Raw genomic sequence first — 24,795 nt, 5'->3', positions numbered from 1 at the left:
AAATACAACTTCTTTTCTTGTTGACAAACTGAATTCATCTTTATGGGCACTGTGCAACTCTGTTCAAAATAACAACACTTCTGTCACTGTAATTGTTGCCTTTTTATATCAAATACTACATCTAAAGTAAACTGCAGATGAATTAAAATCATACATACATATGTACATTCACTATATATTCTCCTTAACATTTACAGAGGAGAGAGGGGCGGTGGGGTAGCCTAGTGGTTAAAGTGTTCACTCGTGACGACGAAGGCCTGGGTTCCATTCCCCACATGGGTACAAAGTGTTAAGCCCATTTCTTGTGTTGCCCGCCGTGATATTGCTGGAATATTACTAAATGCGGATGAAACTACAGAGAAGAGCCCACTGTGATGCAGATGGTTACCATTTTGTTGGAACTAAATCGTACAGTGCTGATACAGAATGGGTTTGGTGCTGACACATAATCAGGGTGAACATGGATTTAAACCCACTGTCATATCAACTCTGTACAGTGAATTGTCGGCCTAGACCACAGGGCCACCTATGACCCAACTGTACTTAGAAATTGACACATAACAATTTTCTTAATGAAATCGGACCAGCTGACATCTGAGAAAATTGTATGAATCAAAAGAAATATGATTAGACCTTTTGGTAGTGGTTATGTACATGACGAACTAAAGATGAATATCATATTCAGTGTTCTCAGAACACGGGGCTTGACAATAAATAAAAAAATGATTTAACCTAAAAATTGAAAGCAAGAATATAAAATTGGAAAAGCACTACATGTTAAGCTGAACCTGTATGTTCTACACACAAATATTGTACAAAACAGGTAAAACTACAAGACTACAAGTGAAACTAGGTTAAACAATAAACTGTAAACTCTCTACCATTTAAACTGACACACTATTGGACTCATAATTACTGGCAAACAAGGATAAGTTGGACCAGCGCAGAGAACACGTTTACGAGAAGTAGGTGGTGCACGGCAATGAGGAAACACATTTGGTTTGTGAAAGGTAGAGCAGATGCAGGCTAGTGCATGTGCATTGCATGACACGTGCTGCACACGCCTTGCTTCACCCATCGCACTACACTTGATCGCGGACAACCTGGGTCCCTTCGCTAACAATGGCAAGCGCCAGTGGGTGGCACTCATACATGCTAATACAGGTCAGTTGTCAGGTCGGTGCTCAACTCATCCTTATTTGCCAGTAAGTCTATAGCAAGTCATGAGTCAGCTACTCTTACAATCCAGAAATATACCACTCAAGATTGTAGAGGGATAGGAGAATTTGACTGAGATATGTTGTCATGAAAATAGTATATGCAGCTTTGTTTTGTTTATCAGTAATAAATAAACAGTTCACTAATTTGTTGTCATCACATTACTTCACTATAAGAAATATCTCAGTATCCCTATCAAAATGTGAGTAGTATTATCTATAACTGCTACAGTTGTTGGCTTAGTGCTGGATAGTTGTTCGCTCAACACTGAAAGTCTCTACCCATCCTCCTCCATCTCAGCTGTCGTCGCTGGTGCGGCTGCTGTAGAGGGGGTTGTGGAAGTTGATGTTGTCGGGGTGCTGGAAGGTCCCCGTGTCGTCCTGGTGAGCCTGGAGGCGAGCAAACGATAAACTGCTGTCTGACCCCTGGGAGACGAGAACGGCATTATTACCTCGGACACAACATGCTGCCGTTTCACGATCTCTACAGACCTCAATAGCACTAACCTTAATTTCGGTAAGCATAGCTGTCACAATACAAGGTATCAGGAATTGCTGATTTGAATGACTGATCAAATAATCAGCCAATCAAAATCTTAAGGTATTCGTATTTCTTTTTTACAAATTGAGCTAAGGACTGGCTAATCAAAATGTAGATTTCTTGAAGTTAACATTCATGATCAGAGATGCCAACCTCTACGATTTTATCGTAGTCGCTATGAATTTTAGCCTCAAACTACACCAATATGATTCCACTAGAAATTCTACGAAAGTTGAAGAAAATTCATTAAAATTCGGATATATTGACAAAAACCTATATTCGTCGATTAAATACATTTTCGCCAAAACGAGATGACAAGATGAAACGTAATGCTGATAATTTGGAAATCTGCTGTTGGAGGTATGTGAAATTAAAGCTTCACTCTTGAGTGTCATTATTTTTCTCTGAGTCCATCATGATATTAAGTATTTAGTTGACTACTAATTGTATGGTCAAACTACTAATTTTGATCCTTGAAAGTACTATTTGCAACACTCTGGGGTTGGCATCTCTGCATGATAAGGAATTCCATTGTTCTCAAGGTGCTCACTTATAGCAGGAAGGGGTTTCTCATTAAATAAATATATTTCTCTTCTTATAAAATCATTTCAATTCCAAAACATGATGGTTTATATATTTACAAAAATATTAAACAAGTACATGATATTTACAAAAGCTGAATTGCTGAAGTTAACAGACAAGAAACTAAGTCCATATTTTAAAAATGTCCATGGAATAACAGTTTATGACAAATAAGGGAGTGTCACTATCGAGGAAACCTGTGAAGATCCGTGTTAGAATTGGTCTTCGGCAACCCATGCTTGTCATAAGAGGCGACTAACAGGATCGGGTGGTCAGGCGCTGACTTGGTTGAAGCATGTCATTGTACCCCAATTGCATAGATTCAATGCTCATGATGTTGATCACCGGATTGTCTCTGTCCAGATTCAACAATTTACAGACCGCTGCCATATAGCTGGAATATTGCTTGAGTGCAGCATTAAACAACAAACCATCCAAACTATTGAGGAGCTGAAGAACATATATTTGTCATCAAGAAAACTGAGTGCTGAGACAAGGACTGTTGCGTCCCCAAATGCACTAAATGTGGAGTTAAGGGACAGTTTCATGAACTTATTGCATGCTACAACTGTCATGACTCCCATAGCTCAACAAGAGTTACACCACTGTAGTCGTTAGCCCTGCGATCACTTTGTGAAACAGGCCCTGATATTCACATGTTTCCATAGCAACAATGCACCTTTATCACTCTAATAGCAATGGTTTATCGTACATAACTGACCTTTCTCAATCTCCTCCAGACATCCATGAACCCCGTGACCTTTGTCCGGCGATACACCAGCACAGCGATGATGATCGTGATGATGATGAGGAAGATGAGAACGCCGATGACTGCTCCAACTATCTGGCCAGTCTGTAACAGATGACTTTTTCATTGCAGGCATGGCCTTGTCACAATACAGAAGAAGGTCATTCTGATCTACAGGCTATTCCATTTTTGATTTTGAGTGAGTGAGTGAATATGGTCTGGTTTCACTTTTAAGTAATCCAGCTAAATAACGGCAGTGGTTGTCAGGGAAACAAGAATATGTTCCTTCAAGAACACTTGTGTGGATAATGATTATGATTATCAGGAGGATGCCGTCTCCCTTCAAGGAACCCAGATGCTAAGCCGAATGTTATTCCGGATTCCAAAGTGTGGTATGCTATATGCCATGGAATAGTTACTGAAACACAGATGCCAATATTTCAACCACAAATCGTCTCTTCTTCTTGCAAAGAGTGACAAAACAATAACATATTTAGCCCTAATAACATAAGCATGCATGGTCATGCATTCTATTTGAAAATCCCCATCTGGTTTACTTGTACCAGCTGTGTTTAAGGATATGGTTCTTAGGCAAGTGAGTTTGTTCAAAATTGCCTCTGTTCACCAAGCTGTAAATGGGTACCCAGTGGGATAAGTAATATGACTATTAACCTTCTAGCGCCTCACTGAACATGTTGTATGTGTTTAGAACATGCCTATGCTGCATGTTCATTGCCAAGTAAGTGGCTTTATCATTATTATCATTATATGGCTCAAAAGACCTTAAACTTGATGCCCAGACAATGAAGGAGGGTGTTCTGTGATGTTTCTCGACAAACACGGAGATCTTGATGACAATGCTTCCTGTCATTACTGATGATGCCACACAATCAGCCAGCTACCATATCTTCACCACACAGTTATATCATAATCCACATATAATGTCCAGCAGTATGTATCGTGTCACCAATCACCTGTTGCCAACCATGCATCCCACTAACACTGATACAGACACACATACTTACTCCTGCCTTCCCTGTGGTGGTCGGACCTGTTTTCACTCCAGGTTTCTGTAAACATATATGTGATATGTGAGTGAGTGAGTTTAGTTTAGCTTTACGCCGCACTCAGCAATATTCCAGCTATATGGTGGCGGTCTGTAAATAATCAAGTCTGGACCAGACAGTCCAGGGATCAACAGCATGAGCATCGATCTACACAATTGGGAACCAATGACATGTGTCAACCAAGCCAGCGAACCTGACCATCCGATTCCATAGTCGCCTCTTACGACAAGCAAGGGTTACTGAAGACCAATTCTAACCCGGACCTTCACGGGTATACGTGATATGTACACTGTTTACATCCATGTACTGGAAGGCCATCTATTGATTGATACAACATGATATATCTGTGATATCAGTCAGTTATAATTACGATAGCACTCTTTTGCTGTTAGGTCTTCCATTAATACAACATGATACATCTCTAATATGAGCCACTTACATCAGATACATCACCAGGGTACCACTGTACTTCTAGGTCATTTATTGATACACTATGATATATCTGTGATATATGTCATTTCACAACACATAACTGACTGACTGACTGACTGACTGAGTGAGTTTGGTTTTACGCCGCTTTTAGCAATATTCCAGCAACATCACGGCCGGGGACACCAGATATGGGCTTCACACATTGTGCCCATGTGGGGATTCGGACCCGGGTCTTCGGCGTGACGAGCCAACGCTTTAACCATTAGGCTACCCCACCGCCCCACAACACATAACTAGAGTTGCTAAATAGAATCAGGTTCCTTAACTTCTTTTGAGGAGTATAACTCTGAAGGTCATGTTTCCGAACAAAAATACAAGATAAACACAATTACAAGTATGGTCAAGCAAATCAAATTTCTGTTCAGTAAATAAAATTTACAAGATATCTTTCACTTTCCAAAACATTCCATTGTAACTTGAAATGCACGACAGTGATTTGCTATACATGTGGATGACTTACGTTGTCTTCATCAGCCCACAGAGGGCGCTGTATGAGGTGGATATAGCCGTTCAGTGTCTGGATGTTGGGGTCGACAATCTGGATGCCGTTCACTTGATACTGAAATCAGAAGACACCATGGTTCGGTACCCCTTGTGTTACAGAGCCAATTCCATGGTTATAGTTGTCATGGTAACATTAAAATATGTTACATTAGTGTCTGTTACTTTAGTCCAATGTTTCTCATATGAAACCTGTTACAAATATACTGCTGTAGAATTGGACTATGACACAGATGAAAATGTTTAACTGGCAATATAATTCACATACAAATACAGGCATCCCTCGCCATAACGCGGGTCTTGGGGTCCATGGATGACTCCCCGTGTTATTAGACACCCGCATTATAGTAACGATTACATAACGCGGAACAAAGGCCAAGTAAAATCGTATTTTCCATGAACATCATTGGGCAACTTTTTTTATGGGAGCCACAGATTACCCCGCGGTTTAACCGAATCCACGGTATTGCGAAGAGCGTTATTGTGAGGGATGACTGTATCAGGGATCCTAGAATATTCTCAGTGAAAAAGGAGGGGGAAAACACGTATCCAGTTCACACTCTCTGTGTGAGTGTGTGGTTGATACACTACTTACATACGACCCATTCTGTGTGATGACCAGGGACTGACCATCAAGTGACTCTACAGTTAGAGGGAGGGACAGCGACGTGTTCAGGTACACACGTGTGTTGTTAACGACGTGGTTATTCAGGTCCTGAAGGCTCAGCATCTGTAACAGAGGCAGATACTAAATATCAGTCGGTTTTTACAAGACGAGATGGATCCAGGGTGGGGCGCAGGGGTGGATCCAGAAGTGAAATGTATGGGTGGACCCAAATGTGGATTCATTGGTGGAATTCTGAATTGCAGTGGTGGCACCAAGCATTGAGGTGCAGAGGTCTACCAGAAGTTGAATCCAGCATTGAGGTGTATAGGTGGATCTGGAAGTTGGTGTGCAGAGGTGAAGTGAAGGGATGGATCCAGGGGTTAGACTGACTGACTGACTGAGTTTGGTTTTACGCCGCTTTTAGCAATATTCCAGCAATATCATGGCGGGGGACACCAGAAATGGGCTTCACTCATTGTACTCATGTGGGGATTTGAACCCGGGTCTTCGGTGTGACGAGCCAACGCTTTAACCACTAGACTACCCCACCGCCCCTCCAGGGGTTAGATCCACTGTTGAGATATACACGTGGATCTGGAGTTGGTGTGCAGAGGTGAGGTGAAGGGACGGATCCAAGGGTAAGTTCCATGTGTTCTGGAACTGACAGAGGAAGGAACGGAGATGGAGAAGAGAGTGATCTAAGCAACTACCTCTATGACAGTGCTATGAGATTCTTACATCAAGGTCCATGATAGAGTCATCAACTGGCACAAAGACTGTGATGGACTTGAAACGATCTTTCAGCAGATCTGTCAAGTTCTGCGCCGATGGATCGGAGACAAGGAATTCCAGACTCTGCAAAATATTGATGTTTGGGGATTATCTTACATCAGACAACATTGGGGGTATACCTTACATCAGACAATATAAGGGGAATAGGGTATATCTTACTTCACACAATATGAATATGAGAGAATAGGGTATATCTTACTTCACACAATATGAGAGAATAGGGTATATCTTACTTCACACAAAGGGGCATAAATCAGTTGGCAGTACCCTGGCACAATGACCTTGCGATGCTCACCTCAAAGAAGCGGAGAGTGAAGGGGAGATAAGACAGTGTGTCATAAGCGTCTCTGTTGCACCACGTTCCGTTACCAACATAGCCGTTCAGACATTTGCACAATACGCTTCCGTTGGTGATATCTGTCACTGAAAATTTACAAAACACACGTTAAGACTCCATCATCACTGACCTAGGATACAAGCTCACAAACAAAATGAACATTTGACTGGAAGACAGAAACACTGATCTTATAATGGGCCAAGAGAGCTAGTGTGGAGGTCTTTGTTCCTAGCTTTAGACTTTTAAGCTGAGTTCATATATACACATTGAAAAAAGTATAGTATATCAGTATAGTATATAGTATCAATATGTTCCCACTAATCATAGCAAAGGAACTGATCCAAACCGCCATTTACTTATTTTCTGGAGAAGCTGACCCTCAGAGAGTATATTGAATGGGAACTGATCCAAACCGCCATTTACTTATTTTCTGGAGAAGCTGACCCTCACAGAGTATATTGAATGGGAAATGATCCAAACCTCCATTTACTTATTTCCTGGTGAAGCTGACCCTCACGGAGTATATTGAATGGGAACTGATGGGAAATCAAACCCCGCCATTTACTTATTTTCTGGAGAAGCTGACCCAGAGAGTATATTGAATGGGAAACGGATCCGAACCGCCATTTACTTATTTCCTGGAGAAGCTGACCCTCACGGAGTATATTGAATGGGAAATGATCCAAACCTCCATTTACTTATTTCCTGGAGAAGCTGACCCTCACAGAGTATATTGAATGGGAACGGATCCGAACCGCCATTTACTTATTTTCTGGTGGAGAAGCTGACCCTCACGGAGTATATTGAATGGGAACTGATCCAAACTGCCATTTACTTATTTCCTGGAGAAGCTGACCCTCACAGAGTATATTGAATGGGAACGGATCCGAACCGCCATTTACTTATTTTCTGGAGAAGCTGACCCTCACGGAGTATATTGAATGGGAACTGATCCAAACCGCCATTTACTTATTTTCTGGAGAAGCTGACCCTCACGGAGTATATTGAATGGGAACGGATCCAAACCGCCATTTACTTATTTTCTGGAGAAGCTGACCCTCACAGAGTATATTGAATGGGAAATGCATAAGGAAGGAAAAACTGTAGCTTGTCAATCTAAGTTTTCACACACCTGCTGGTGGAGTGTAGAGGCAGTGGGCAAAGGGAGAGCACCCTCCATTGTCTCTTGCACATGCGTTGATGGTATGGATACAGATATGTCCATCGCCATGGTAACCAGGATAACAAGTACAGTTGATCGTTTTATACTGAAAAGGAATGAAACATAATAATGGCAATATTTAGGACTGTTATATAAATGAATCTTCTGTGACATTCTTCCTTCAAATTATACTACCGCATACCACAATCTGCTTTCCACGGACACTAAATGTGTCTGAGTGATTATCTTCAATATAAGGTGTTGATGGGGGTTAATATTTCACCCTAGTCATTATGCAGTATTCAAGGTACTATTCTACATTGTTTACAAATATTCATGGAAATATCCTCCAGTATTGATGGAAATATTGCCCAGTATTTGTGGATATATTCAACAGTATTCATGAAAATATTGCCCAGTATTTGTGGATATATTCAACAGTATTCATTAAAATATTCCCCAGTATTCATGAAAATATTCTCCATAATTCATGGAAATATCCTCCAGTATTGATGGAAATATTTAACCGTATTTGTGGAAATATTTAAGAGTATGTCCCCATATATTCAAGGATGCTGTATTAGAGCTATCTATTTATCAAATATATCCTTCATACATTTAATACTGAAACCTGCTATTGCAGCCATCCAAGATTCTACTGTTGTAGTGTACATGGAGACACCTACAAGGTCAAGGACATACACAGCATATTAGATAAAATACGGTAAACAAAGCAGAACATGCTGTACAAGGCTACTTCAACCTGTAGTCCTCAGTGTTCTGGGCCCCATTCCTAAAAGCGATCGTAGTGCTACGACAGTCGTAAGTCTACGTTAAAGTATGGGAGTTACGATCATCTTAGGGTTACGATCGCCTTGAGCCCCTGTTCAGCATGGATCTACTTACATTATATTCACAGGAAGCGTATTCATGACACTTCCCGTTCCGGACATCGCAAGGGGAGTAGCATATGTGTCCATCTCCAATGTATCCATTGTTACATCGACACGTTATCTGGTCGTCAACCTTGGTGCACTGAGCGTTCTTGCTGCAGTTACCGTTTTGGAAGTCACAACTGTTTATTGCTGAAGCCATAAAACAAGTGTATTGTCAAAATGTGGATATTGAAGATTGTCAATTATGTTTGTTTTTCACTCCTATAGTGACTCCGCCATATAGCTGGAATATTGCTGAGTGCGGCGTAAAACTAAAACTCACTCACCTGTAGTGACTAGATTATAACTGCAAACTTAATTTTACTAAATGTTGCCAGAGAATTATCGGCTAAGATTATCTCCCCACATACATTCCCAGGGATGCACTTGCACTCCTTCCAGTTACCTTTCATATCACCACACTAGCAGACATTACAGCCTGGTCCAGCAAGTCCCTCCAGACACGACCCACAGTCCATCCAGACACGACCCACAGTCCTCCCCACGGAACAGGAGAAACACACTCCCTTGAACCCCACCTCACCATCCACACTCACATCAGACACAGAGGTGACTTACAGACATTACAGCCTGGTCCAGCCAGTCCCTCCAGACACGATCCACAGTCCTCCCCACGGAACTGTGGGAAGCACTTGCATTGTCCCGTCCCCGCCACACCGTCCATACACAGACCGTTGCCATGACAGGGAGTCTCTGGTCCACCCGGGCATTCTGGGTACAAGAAAATAAACCAGTTCTATATTTGTGTATAGATATTCAACCAGTGAGAAATAGAACTCCCCAGATAATGTGTTACTTCCATTCAAACTTGGTATCAGTATGAGGGTTCATTGATAAGGTGAGTGAGTGAGTTTAGTTTTACGCTGCACTCAGCAATATTCCAGCTATATGGCAGCGGTCTGTAAATAATCGAGTCTGGACCAGACAATCCAGTGATCAACAGCATGAGCATAGATCTGCGCAATTGGGAACCGATGACATGTGTCAACCAAGTCAGCGAGGCTGACCACCCGATCCTGTTAGTCGCCTCTGAAGATCAATATTCTAACCCGGATCTTCACGGGTATGATTGATAAGGTCTCATCTTCACAGAAAGACTTGACCTCAAGGATACATTTTTTACACCCTCTGCCATACTGATACCCTTTTGCCAACAATTTCATTAAACATTTGTAGAAGCCTAGACTAAAGCTTGGTCTCTGAATATATACAATACAATTGAGAAATGAGCCCCAGTGAGACAGAAGATCCTGAACTTGAGGAAAATCTAGACATACTCCATTTAGAGCTTTAGCATTACTGTAAGGGCTGGGAGGAATGGAAAATAAAATGGTTCGGGGACTGAGAGACACACTAATAGAAGTCCTTTCTCTTGGCAGTCCAACAAGATTGGGAACTGAAGGAATTCTGATGGAGCTAAATAATGAGAATACAGTGGGTGCAGGAGTTCAAAACCACGCTCATGGATTGTGGACATGAAATCAACTGATTTGTGCACTGGACCATTTCACAACATCCAACTTCTTAAATTTTATCCTGCAATTGCCTGAAAAGTCCTTTTAGAAGATGGTTCATTGTGATGACACGGAAGTGATCACTGAAGACAGGTGGTACTTTCCAGCTGATTGGACAGTGTTTTGACCACTTTAGGGGTGGTGTCCCAAGGGGTGATGGTGTCCCATGCTTTAACTGGTGTGATTGGACAGTGGTTTGACCACTTTAGGGGTGATGGTGTCCCATGCTTTAACTGGTGTGATTGGACAGTGTTTTGACCACTTTAGGGGTGATGGTGTCCCATGCTTTAACTGGTGTGATTGGACAGTGGTTTGACCACTTTAGGGGTGATGGTGTCCCATGCTTTAACTGGTGTGATTGCTGTTTGAGCTCAGATTGAAACTTGTGAACTTCACCCTAGTCACAATCATTGTTTCTGCAAGAACCTTTCTGGGTCAACTTAAAACAGAGCTAGAATATCATGAGACAAAAAAATGCCTGTGAGTTCTTGATCAGACGTCAGCAGCCACAATGTTGCCACCCAATACCCATCAACAGAGGCATACCTAACCTTCCTGGATCCTGACAGAGTTGGTCTCTCCCAGACCCTAGACACTAAATTCAAAACTTAATCCAGCTCAAGTCTAGAATGATTCGGCAAGTCTAGATTGACTCAGATCTAACATTAAGCATCATTCCTTGGATCTTAGTTCGTATTGTGAAGGTATAAGTATAAATGTAATGCTTGTATGTAGATAAGCATGAAATATGTCACCTGCACAATCAGTTCCAAAGTATCCTGAGCAGCAGGCTGGTGTCTGTCAACAGAAAGTGAATTAGTTAAGACTGAAACTGTTCTCAAATGCATTTAAAATAGACTGACTGACTGACTGAGTTTGGTTTTATGCCGCTTTTAGCAATATTCCAGCAACATCACGGCGGGGGATACCAGAAATGGGCTTCACACATTGTGCCCATGTGGGGATTCGAACCCGGGTCTTCGGCATGACGAGCCAATGCTTTAACCATTAGGCTACCCAACCGCCCCCATTTAAAATAGATTTTACATTAGGCCAGACAAATTTTATTTTTTGTTTTATGGATTTTTGCCCTCAGAAAACCTAAAGGGAGGAGGTGAAAAAATAAAAATATAATCACCAAAGTAATATTCCTTCTAAATATTAAAAGTATTTTACTTTTGGAAATTTATGAACTGTACATGTGGCAAAAAACAATCAAAAACAAATTTTCTTGTAAGTTTACATTTTTGTCCAATAAAAACATTAGGATTTTATTTTTTGAGCGGGGAAAAATAATTTATATTTTTTTCTTATTCTTGAAAAAATATGACCGGCAGATCCGTAAAACAAGAAATATAATTGGTCTGGCCTTAATTAGCAGTTCAATTTTGAAATAATGCAGTTTTCACACAACTTCTGTGAGTGGATTCCAGTACACATGTACTCACCACCTTCACAGACTGACACATGCCATGGCAGCCGAGGTAGTTGAAGGTCTGGCCGCCAGACCCGCTCACGCTGTAGGTACACTGGAACTTGATGAGCCCTGCCCCCTCCACTGGGGTGTAGCCTTGCGGACAGGTGATGTTCTGTACCCGACACGATGCACACGGACCCTGAAAACAGAACATACCTCATTGTCAATCCTGATTAAATTTGTAACACCTGGTTGGTTGTTTAATGCCACACTCAGCAATATTCCAGCTACATGGCAGTGGTCTGTGAATACCGTAATCAAGTTTGGACTAGACAATTGGGATACAATGACATGTGTCAACCAAGTCAGTGAGTCTGACCACCCGATCCTGTTAGTCACCTCTTATGTAGCTTGCGAAAAAGTTTCAAAAGTTTGCTAGGCAGTCAGGCTAGCTAGCTATGCCTGAAAGTTACTTGCCCACAACATAATTCACTAGCCTGAAATTTGAATGTAGACATGGGTTTCATCATTAAGCTGCAAATATGATGAACATTTTTATTAGGCAATAATCTTGCAAGATTTAAAAGTGTATTATAACTTAACAAATTGGAGAGAGTATATATTTGCAAAATGACCCCATGAAAATTCACTAGCCAGTCGGGACAGTGACTGTGGGGATTTACTGGCCTAACTGGATTTTTACTAGCCACGGGCTAGCGGGCCAGTGGCTGTTTTGCACACTGCTCTTAGGACACGCATGGGTTACTGAAGACCAGTTCTACCCCGGATCTTCACAGGTCTTGTAACACGTGGATGTCACACCATGCTGTACACTTCAGTGTAGTTTTGGTAAAATATTTGTGTGCACAAATTAGATCCACCTTCAGCTTGCTCTAAGACAAGCAGCAACACCATATCTACTACCAATTGGTCAGAGACTTGGATTGACCATAGCCAGCTTGATTTGCTGATGAGTAATACCAGTCTCTGAGCCTGACCACCCAGTCCAATATAGTTTTACTACAAATAATATCACGATGGAGATCTATTCTAGAGTAAAGCCACACTGGCTGACATATATTATGGAAAGGAAGATGGCTGCCTTTGCCGTGCACATACCCGTGTGGTGTTCACCTTCTTGTCATCACAGCGGTTCAGCTCTGGATGCAGCAGCTGGGCGATGCCTTGTACGACACCGCCACTGGTCAGAATGTCATCCTGCACTATCAGGATCCCATTCACATACACCTGAAAGTTATTTATACATAGGTAAGGAGTGATGGACACAATATATATACTCAGCAGCAAAAAACGTCAGTACGAATTCAAAATTAGACAGGCACTGTAATCAAATCATTACAGAAATTGACATAATAAGCGGATAACAATGTTTCTTTTTGTACAATATCTTGACACATCAATGAACAACTCAGCACAATTTCAAGACATTACGTGAACGTTTGCAGTCCATTCAGACCCTTGACTTCAGTATTTAGTGTGACCACCGCGAAGCAGCAATAACTGCAGCACAGCGTCTATGCATGGAGTGCACCATTTGATGAAGGCCATTGGCACCTGGAACCACACTCTGAGAAAAGCCTGGCGCAATAAATCGGCTGTGTTCGGCCTTGGTATGACATTATTCAGTCTCCTCTGAATTTCATCCCCAAAGTTGGGTTTAAATCAGGACTAAGGGCTGGCCACTGTATAATGTTGACACCATTCTGCTGTAGGAAGTCCCGTGTAGCTCTGGCAGTATGGGCCCGGGCGTTATCATGCCGGAAAATGTTGTTCCGGTGACATGCGAAATGTGGTATGGCGTGGGGTCTGAGAGCTTGGTCGATGTAGCGCACCACTGTGATGCCGCCTCCTCTCCCTGGACCAAGGCTCTGGAACACCACAGTACCCACTTTCTGGTTCAGGCCTATTCCACCCCATACCATGATGCTTGCACCTCCCCATGAGTCTCTTTCCATAACACATTGGTCTGAGTAACGCTGGCCATGTCGTCGCCATATTCTTGTCTGCCATCTGCAGTTGATACGCAGTACCGACTCTCATCTGTGAACAGAACAGTTCTCCATTGCCTGAATCGCCAGTTTTGGTGTTGTAGGGCAAATTGTAGACGTTCGCGCTTATTACGAGGGTTGAGGATAGGTCCTCGGTAAGGGCTACGGCAATGGAGGTTCCCGCTGTTAAGACGTCGGCGTACTGTATCAGTACTGATTGGTCTTCCGTGTGTTCCCACTGTCTGGCGTGCTGTTTCGGATGCCTTCATGAAGGGATTCTGTACATGCTGTTGCACAACATGGTGGTCTTGTCGTCTTGTGGTAACCCTTGGTCTGCCAGTACAGGGGCGATCATTTGTGGTGTTGGTGGCCTGGAAACGTTGCTGCAGCCTGTAGATGACCTGGAAGTGATTGGCAACGGCTTGTGCAGTGTGGCCAGCTTCAAGTCTTCCTAGCGCCTGGTTCCTCTGAGCTGTCGTGAGTCGCGGCATCCTGCTGACGTTGTAATGTGAATGTTTCAACCAGGTTTGGGGTGCATTTTATAGGGCTGGTCCTTGTGAACAGCACATGCAGCATGAGTTGCATGAAAAACATGGAGAATACTGTACCATCTCCGAGGTCAGGTTGCGTTTTTGAGACCATTTCCTGGGTTCAATTCTGAGTTTGGGAAGGAATGTCTTTGCTCAGGTAAAGTTGGAGATGTTGTCAAAAATATACAATCAAGACATTAAATGAGTTTACAGTTATACGTTTCTGCGAAGGAAAATTCCAAACTGACGTTTCTTTTGCTGATAAGTATAGTTCCGTCTCCTATTCTTGCGGGTTTCCTATTCTCGCGGTAAACATGTTTTCTGCTGATATCACTGAAGCGCTACACTGAGCGGTTGTTAACCTTGCCGACCAGTAACTAGGAAGTGGCCCAAATCTTGCAATGTCACGAACATTGGGGAGTTTATACCAACTTGGACATATCATAACTTTGTCCTGCCCTTTCTGGCAGGATTATCCACACCATGAGAATGTTATACCAGAATGGGAGAAGCCTCACATCGTCAATGGTGGATGGCATTGTTTATCACTGGGCTCATGAGTGGTAATTCACCTGATGGATCTAGCTGCTGATAGATGCAGATGTTAGAGGACAAGGCCCTACATTTAAAAACAACAAGCATTCATACGATAAGAACTTTTTGTGTTATTTTTCAGCCGATATCCGTAAGTACCACAAGAATAGGAAACGTCCTCACACTGACCAAGTCCTTGATACATCTGTACAGAACGTAGAACTATTACTATGAATACAGAATGCCATGCAAAGTGGTGAAAATGTAACACATGTTATATTTGGGCTTAAACTTCCTCAGTAAAGTACAGATTCTTGTACTTTTGTTGGCTTGAGTCCCATACAGGATTCAAACCCACACCCTTAGAATGAGGCACCTAATCGCCAGTACACAAATTAAGCCTTCTAACCCACTAAGCCAATGCATCTTCCACAAACATGGAAGTCAGACAACTGGTGGTCCTGATCAATAGAAGCTGCAGTACAAAAGTACTAGAATCTGTACTTTACTGAGAAGGTGTAATCCCAAATATAACATGTACAAAATAACAGCTGCTAACCAGGGTTCAAACCCACAATCATAGATAGCACAAGCTGCAGTGCCTTAGACCACTGGGCCACCTGTTGTCCCGAGTCTAAACAAGGCTAAGACTCCTGATGGAAGTGTTGTCCCACACACCTGTTGGTCCTTCACAGTGAACTGCAGAGGGAAGTTCTGGCCAAGCAGGGTTTCTTCCCTTTGTCCATCAATGACGGATGGCGTGAGAATCATCTTGGGGATCATGTAGTATTTGAGGAATTTAGTCGTCTGAAATTATAAGTTGGACAATGATAACAATCACAGTTTTGTTGTGTTATCAGTAACATACTGGGGTGTTAGATGCACGACAAATCAATGTAACATGTGAGCACCGGTTTCCTTAATCAGGTTGTATTATACACACAATACACACAAATCCTGAATACCATCTTCAAAGGCCACTGTGGTTACACAGTCCCCAAATAACATCTTTAGTTGAAATTGTGATCTCACAATTCTAATTACTGTTTTCAGCAGCCATTGCATGCACATGGTCACTGGGACCAACCCCTTAGAAAAAGTTCAGGGTATAAAGGGAATTAACCTATTCTAACCAAGAATATCAACAGGACACAACCATTCGGTACCAAAGAACAATTCTACCAGAAAAACAGGCATGGAATACTAAAGGCCAATTCTACTTGGCAATCAGTATAGGAGATTTGAATGGAATAGTGAAGACCAATTCTACAAGAGGAAACAGCCATGGAGTACTGAAGACCAATTCTACAAGAGGAAACAGCCATGGAATAATGAAGGCAAATTCTACTTAGCAATCAGTATAGGAGATTTGAATGGGATAGTGAAGACCAATTCTACAAGAGGAAACAGCCATGGAATAATGAAGGCCTATTCTACTTAGCAATCAGTATAAGAGATTTGAATGGGATAGTGAAGACCAATTCTACAAGAAGAAACAGCCATGGAATAATGAAGACCAATTCTACAAGAGGAAACAGCCATGGAATAATGAAGACCAATTCTACAAGAGGAAACAGTCATGGAATAATGAAGACCAATTCTACAAGAGGAAACAGACTTATAATACTGAAGGCCAATTCTACAAGAGGAAACAGACTTAGAATACTGAAGACCAATTCTACAAGAGGAAACAGCCATGGAATAATGAAGACCAATTCTACAAGAGAAAACAGCCATAGAATAATGAAGACCAATTCTACTTGACGATCAGTAAGGGGGACATGAATGGGATAGCAAAGACCAATTCTACTTAAGGAACCCTGAGGAGACAAGCATGGATTACTGAAGACCAGTTCTACTTGAGGATCCGGGGGCACAAGAGACATGGGACACTGAAGATCAGTTCTATTTGAAGATCTAATGGAGGCAAGCATGTGCCTCAGAAGCTCTTTTCAGCCCAGATGATAATGAACAAGGCACAGTCGAGCACCGTTGTGTCGAACTCTGATAACTCTAAATCTCGGTTGTCTCAATATAACATCTCAGTCCCAGCAAAATCCTTCATAATTTATCATTATTCAAGCTCTTTTTACTCCATACGGATGTCTTGATATTTCGGATATCTCGATATATTTTCATGGCCCCAACAAGCCAAAGTACCCTTTTAACTCGACATTTGCAAAGAAACTCGATATTCACCTACCTTTCATGGGCAAGTATACCTCTGAACTGAGGTTGTTTCCACACATTTACACACGGTGCGGCATGAATCAAAGGGATGCGGTAGTGTGTAAACTAAATAGGGCTAATTGAGTTGAAGTTGTCACTTGTTTGTTATTTAATTAGGATTAATTAAAAAGGAATTTATTAGGAAGTACTCACTGTTATGACTATACACTACTGATAATGGATTATAGTTTCGAAACAAAACCTACTGAGAAGTATTTGTTTTCTTTCATAGTAATATGTGATGATATGCCCTGGTCGGATGTCTTGAAGTCTTATAACTCGATAGTTTTCTTGGTCCCATGAATATCAAGACAACGGTGCTTGACTGTATATATTTGAAGGTGATAGCGAACACATCACCCCTAAGATACCCTTGATGTGCTGGATGTACCTAGTTCACCTACCACAGTGCCCTCCATCTGCAGCAGAGCTGTGTTGGTGGGTGCCAAGACAGTGTACTGATCCATGTCTTCAAGCTCAGACACAAGACCAAATTTCTGCAAATAACAGAAAACAAATCTTCAACATTCACATTTTAGTATTATGGCCTTGGGTGATGGAGTAGCAAAATGGGTCAAGTGTTTGTTGATCACACCGACAGTTGGGGCCACATGGGTACAATGTGTGCAGCCATTCTGCTGTTGTCCCCAACTGTGATATTGCTGGAATATTGGGTGAGGGGTTAGTGTAGAGGCTGAAGCATTTGCTCATCACTCCAACAGCCTAGGCTCTATTCCAAACATGGGCATAAAGTGTGAAGCCCATTTCTTGAGTCCCCCACTGTGATACTACTGGAATATAGCTGTCAAAAACCATACCCATTCACTCACTCATTCACTGGATTATGACCTTGACCTTCAATCCCAACAGGTGCAGCATGGCAGGAAATGCACATCAGCTCCAGATATTCCTACATTACTCTGACTTTCCATTGCAGGTTGTATGTTCGGTTTGCTTGGTGACCTATTGGTGATTCTCGGTGAATCTGAACATCATTAAAAGATCTGAATCTTTAAAGGACAAAGATATATTCTGCCCTCACTAGGGCTGGGACGGATACTCGGGTACTCGAATCCGGATCGGTTACAGCTGGAATCGAGTCCTATTTCAAGCAATCGAGTACCCGGAAAGGGAGAGAACTCTGTAATGTCAAGGGAATGTAACTCTAACCTAGAGCAAAAGTGCTAAGTTGAGTGTTTGGGCTCATTTTGAGCTTGATGCAAATGGCAGAACCAATTGGCGACTGCGTGTACCATGCTATTTATTGCAGAAACAGTACAAGTTTAATGCACAAACATCTTGCTCTAAAACACAACGTAAAAACACGAAGGTGTTCATTACATTGTGTAACTCTAATTGCTTATTAAGTTAGTTCATAAAAGCTGTTAAGACTACATTGAATGTTGTCTTTAGTTTATATTTCATTTCAATTTCATGAGACACATATTTTACTTCTGCGTCAAAGCTGAATACATTCACCATAACAGAGATTGTAATTCAATGATTGTATGTGTTGGGATTATCAATTAAAACTAATAAATTAACATAATAAAACGAATGTTTATTGAAAGAGCACATTCTGATTTGCAAATTCAATGTTCGGCTGATTATCATGACAATAAGAAGAAAGATAATCAGAAATATATAGAAGCACAACTTCCAATGAAGAACTCAATGTTCACTTTATACAAATTTAGAATATTTAAATAACAATAGTTTTGTGCTGTTTTTGTTTACCTAAACGTAAAAATATAGCATTTAGATGCATTTCTTTGTCGCTACATTCAAACACAAGTATTTTAATGCAACTTTTAGTAACCTTCTGGAAGGATAAAACTTTAATTACGGTTAATGAGTTATTCACGGCCCTGTATTTGTGTGTACTCTGTAATGTATAATAGACACACTGTAATGCAACTGACTTGCGCAACAGAGCAAAATGACCAGTCTTCCCTCATGAAGCGAAGCATTTTGCTATGCTGCTTAACTCAGTTGCATTACAGATTGCCGGTCTGTAGATCTCAGATAGAATTTTCCAGTCAGTAAATACATTAATCACATTTCATTCTATGTAAGTTTACATAAAGTCCCCATGTAAAACATCATAGGTTCAGTTAGAATATCACATCTGACAGTAGTTCAACAACAGAATAAATTGCCTTTTCATTGACGTAACACACATTTAATTACATCTTTGGTATTGTCCGGTTAATGGAGGTTATTATTAACGACTGTAATATATCTGCACATGAGCAATGAGTTGTCAAGTCATAGTGGAATGTAAAGTTAGTAATGGTGTTGCTCTTTGTATCAGTTAAACAGACGTAAATTAAATAGTTTAAGATCAGTTTCAATGTCTTATTGCCATCCTTTCATGTTTTCTATAAAAATCTCTGTCAAATCGTGATTGAATATTCAGAAAGTTGACAGAAGCGCTTTATTCTTGACGTTTCCGGGTACTCGATTCCGATTCGGGTAAGAACATGCGGGTACTCGATTCCATTTTTTCCTACCCGTCCCAGCCCTAGCCCTCACCCAGTAAACCCCCTGAACCTACTTGTTTTAAGATGAAACATGCATAGTTCTTTCATCATTCATACTACATTCTCATATAAAATAACATCTTACTGTGAGGTACTGAAAAACTGTGAATAGTCCGACTTCTGGGAAAAGAGTTCATCCAAATCAGGCTGGTCCGATTCTGGGAGGAAGGGTTCTAACACCTGAAACAGGTAAAACAGTTGAGGAAATATGAAAACAAAGTGCGTATTTAGTTGATCTTGGTAGTCTGTGCTCTTCCTTCTTTTTAAAAATCTTGACACAATGAAGTAGATGTCCACAGATGTGTCAACAGACTTAGCGTCCAATACAAATGTTGATGTTAAGAGTTGCTGAGAAGTACACTACCTTGTCAACAATATGGATGTAGCCATTGAGGGCAGGGATGTCACTCATGGACACTGTGGATGTTGATGTTTGCGAATTGAATATCAAGATTGTCTGAAATGGAGAACACACTTAAAGATAGCCTCTCAAAAGGAATTTATCACTCAGATCAATCTAATATGGAATGGAAAAAATATGTATTTTTTATTCAATTTCAGAAAAAAGCCCATTAACAAGGGATTAACACAATAATGGAAGCTCAACACAATAACATAGACTCAACACAATTATAATGGGTTCAACACAGAGGCTCAACACAATAACATAGACTCAACACAATTATAATGGGTTCAACACAGAGGCTCAACACAATAACACAGACTCAACACAATTATAATGGGCTCAACACAGAGGCTCAACACAATAACACAGACTCAACACAATTATAGTGGGCTCAACACAGAGGCTCAACACATAGACTCAACACAATCATAATGGGCTCAACACAGAGGCTCAACACAATAACATGACTCAACACAATTAAAATGGGCTCAACACAGAGGCTCAACACAATAACACAGACTCAACACAATTATAATGGGCTCAACACAGAGGCTCAACACAATAACATAGACTCAACACAATTATAATGGGCTCAACACAGAGGCTCAACACAACACAGGTTCCACATAATTTTGGGGCTCAATACAATAATAGAAGCTCACATAAAATCTCAATGCTGCTCTCTCTCTCTCACTCTTCCATTGCAAAGTTTAACAGGTTTGGTACCTTTCACGGTCAGTACAGGAAGGTTAGGGCTATTTGCAATACAAATGAGATAAAGGGCTTTCCGCATCTTAATCCTTCTCACCTGGTTCCTGGCAGCGATCCTGATGGAGTAGCCGTCGTAGAGGGTGCTGAAGCTGTGGTAGACCTGTGACAGCTGCAGCAGGTTGTAGGTAGTGTAGGCGTTCTCCAGAGTGTGGAACCTGCATACAACAGACTCATCAACATCAGCTTAAGGGCTGTTCCCCTCACAGACCATAGACATTGGAGAGAAGACAGATTTTGAACCCACTATAAGGTGGCCAGAACTCTCTGAATGGCATTAAGGGGCGGTGGGGTAGCCTAGTGGTTAAGGCATTCGCTCATCATGGGTTCGATTCCCCACATGGGTATAATGTGTGAAGCCCATTTCTAGTGTCCCCTGCCATGATATTGCTGGAATATCGCTAAATGCGGGATTAAACCAAACTCACTCACTCACCCACTGAATGGCATTCAGAAGGGACATACACAAAGGGAGGGGGTTTTATTGATGGCCTGATAGAGAAGTAAGAGTATACTCCCAAATCTCATGTTTCTCATATTACAAAAGTTGACATCCACCAGTTTTTCCCCTTTAAGTCAAGAACTGACTTTAAATGTGATATTCTAATGTTAGGCAAAGTAGATAAATGCACTTAAAGTTTCAAAACAGCAAAAATATACTTAGATCATGTATAAGCTCAGTTAGTGAGTGAGTGGGATTCGGTTCAGTGATTGGTGTGGTTGATATCTAATTTTACTCTGTATTTTATTAACACTGTTTACAATTTCCTCAACATGGTCAAGTCAATGAAAATTCTCCTTTTAGTGACCGTTCATAACTTATGGTAAGGGGTGGGGGGTGATGATGATTTTTAAGCAGAAGCATGTACAATGTGAATGATTCGCCTAAAATTTATGTACAAACTAAGTGCCCCCCCCCTTGATATGTACAAAATCAATGACACCCCTCCCCATTCCCATGATTTTAAAGTAAAATTTTAAATATTGTTATGTACAAAATTGATGACCCTCCCTTGTATGTGTGTACAAAATTGATTAACACACAGACACACACACCTCCCCAGAACAAAATGGGTGACCCCCCCTAAAATCATTATCATCATCTGTTTCTCCTCCTCCCCCCAAAAAAACAACAACAAAAAAACACACACAAAAAACCCCGGTCCCTTATCACATATAGGGAATAATAGCGTCCAGTAAACAGACATGTAAACAGACTCACTGTCTGTTCAGTGTGGGCCTCATGACCAATATGGGGTGGTGGGGTAGTCTAGTGGTTAAAGCATCCGCTCGTCACACTGAAGACCCGGGTTTGATTCCCCACATGTGTACAATGTGTGAAGCCCATTTCTGGTGTCCCCTGCCGTGATATTGCTGGAGAATTGCTAAAGGCGACGTAAAACCATACTCACTCACTCACGACACATACCACAATTGATACAGAATGACATGCTTGGTGAGGCGCTAAACATTTACCAATTTACAATATCGAATTACATCCCAATAATCCTAATAGAAAATAGATTTCTTTATAAGTAAAGAGCAAGTAGTTTTATGCAATTTGCTTTATGCATAGATGGCAGTTGTTATACATTGTATTTTGCTCTGATTGGATACACATGAAAACAACTTAGTATGGGAAGTCATATTTTTCTTTGACTATCATTATAACACTTGTATTTAAGTATGGCTTCACCAACATTTTCATTATAGAGATGACATTTATTTTCTTGAAATATTTAAGTTAATAACACGTTTAGTTGAACTGTTCACAGGGTAATTGGTTAGAATTTGCATAAATAAAACAACTGAGAGTGAAACTCACTTTAACAATTGTTAGTGATAAAGAGGAAGAAGTTGAGGCCTTGGCAGTGGCTTGTCAAATACTTCTATACATCAATATTAGTTGACCTCAGTTATCAGCTGAACAAAAATGCTATTCGTGATACTGTCATAAACATCCTCTTAATATTTGCAACTTAATTAATATAATATTTTGAGATACAATTCTTCCCATCATTGTATTAAAATTGTTTGAAGTTATGTTACTTGTTACTAGATATATTTAACTGAATCATCAGATTGCGAAAAGACATGTGCACGACGAGTGAGTGAGTGAGTGAGCGAGCGCGCGGGCGGGTTATTGGGTGGGTAGGTGAGTGGGTGAGTTAAAATTTTACGTCACACTGGCAATATTTCAGCCATATTGTGATGACAAATAGTTAAGAACTAGGAATATATATATTTATACATTTTTAAAAATCTGTCAGCGAAGGACAGTATAACGACTAGATTATCACAAATTAATGAAAACTAGTTTGAGTTCAGTGTAAAATGCTACATCAAAACAACACAATATAAAATCAGGTTATAGATCGCCAGCAACTGAAGGTAGATCACTATACTAGGGACCATAGGGACTTACATTACTTTTGCTACATGCATGGGCCCTGGCTGGATTTAAGATGTTGGCGAATTTTCAGCAATTTAGCCATACCGGGGTACATTAAAACTACAAACATTCTGTGATTAAAATTCTGGCAATGATCAACATACATTCAGTGATGTGGCCTTAAAACCCTCTTTGGAGGACAATTATTTTACGCTACTTCAACCCCGTCCGAGGGTTGTCATTCGACCAAATGTAAAAATAGTTATTAGTTACAGTACATGATCAAAATTTATGAATCAGATCAATTTCCTTTAAAAACACAAGAATTAAATGAGGACATAAATAAAAAAGATCCTTCAGGACATGAGCACAAGTCATCATGTTAATCCATGCATATAAAACAGGGCAGAACAGGACATGTGACTAAAGTTTTGTGATGTTTTATCTCAAATTTCAAGTTTTTATTGATTAAGTTTGCCAATACATGTCTTTCATACCTGAATTAGCTGAATGGATATGATGTAGTTTTTTCTGTGCATAGCACTCAAAAATGTTCTCTAATATACTGAATCCTCTAGAGGAGAGTGCACACTATACTCAAGAAAATAGGGTAAGATTTGTAGTCAAATGGTTATGGTGCTCAGCCCAACTATTCCGATAATATCTTTCCGATGTGAATGAGGGAAGAGCAGAAAAGAGATAATATCCCCGAGTGAGCTACTTAACAAAGCCAGACTGCTCTTTATATTCCTTTCATCAAGATGAAGTGGTACTTGTCCATCAGTTTACTTGTCAAGTTTAAGGATCATGGGTAGTTTTAGAGAACCATTTTTGGTCTTCCCAACTATGATATTACTGGAATACTCATTAAGTGGCATAAAACAATACTCACTCCACTGAAAGGACTGCAAAACTACATTGATCTTAACTGATTGATCTTATGGAAACATGTCATGTAAGTAGAATTGAATCAGGTAATGAAATCCACGAATCACGAATTCTATAATTTGTGTCCGACACTAAGGTCACCCAATCAGATAGTTCCAAAGTTGTTTACATGTTCCAGATTGGATGGATTTCAGAAAGGTGTCTCTTGCGACACTGGCTGACTGTGTATTGACAATTATATCAGTGGGAATAAATACTTGGTTTTGTAAACCCATCCCCCATTGATGATTACAGGCAAGAGACTGCTCTGAAACTTTGTGAATATACAATAAGGACGTTTTTAGCCACAAGTAGGAGTGGTGGTGTAGCCTAGTGGTTAAAGTGCTCGCTCGTCACACTGATGACCAGTGTTCAATCCCCCAGTGACAACTCTGCTTCCCTGATAACAACTGTTATCCCCCGACTCTCAAGTTCATAAACCTGATGTCTATGGAAAACATAAAGACTATCAAACAAATGGGAAAATATCTCAGTAAAGTTTGAATGCTATGCAATTAATTCTG

The 24,795-nt window shown here is 40.8% G+C and overlaps 1 protein-coding gene across 2 annotated transcripts; it reads right to left on the bottom strand.

Annotated features, from left to right (window-relative positions):
• Positions 1-1,115: 1,115 nt before the first annotated feature.
• Positions 1,116-19,955, bottom strand: LOC124258674 (stabilin-2-like). Of its 2 annotated transcripts, none has more exons than XM_046692746.1 (16): positions 19,864-19,955; positions 17,640-17,732; positions 15,685-15,813; positions 13,053-13,181; positions 11,965-12,132; positions 11,272-11,314; positions 9,561-9,713; positions 8,953-9,131; positions 8,017-8,152; positions 6,843-6,970; positions 6,494-6,610; positions 5,744-5,878; positions 5,108-5,206; positions 4,114-4,158; positions 3,062-3,193; positions 1,116-1,643 (listed from the first exon to the last, which is right to left on the bottom strand). In XM_046692746.1, exons 2-16 carry the CDS (start codon positions 17,700-17,702, stop codon positions 1,515-1,517), a joined length of 1,785 nt encoding a protein of 594 aa, XP_046548702.1. In that variant the 5' UTR covers positions 17,703-17,732; positions 19,864-19,955; the 3' UTR covers positions 1,116-1,514. The 2 variants fall into 2 exon arrangements, with proteins under 2 accessions (XP_046548702.1, XP_046548704.1); XM_046692748.1 differs by having other exon boundaries at positions 1,116-1,607.
• Between the last annotated feature and the right edge of the window lie 4,840 nt (positions 19,956-24,795).

The sequence above is a fragment of the Haliotis rubra genome, unplaced genomic scaffold, assembly GCF_003918875.1.
Source record: "Haliotis rubra isolate DU_JTF1 unplaced genomic scaffold, ASM391887v1 Scf7, whole genome shotgun sequence".
NCBI lineage: Eukaryota > Metazoa > Mollusca > Gastropoda > Lepetellida > Haliotidae > Haliotis > Haliotis rubra.
This window is presented reverse-complemented; position numbering and strand designations above follow the sequence as displayed.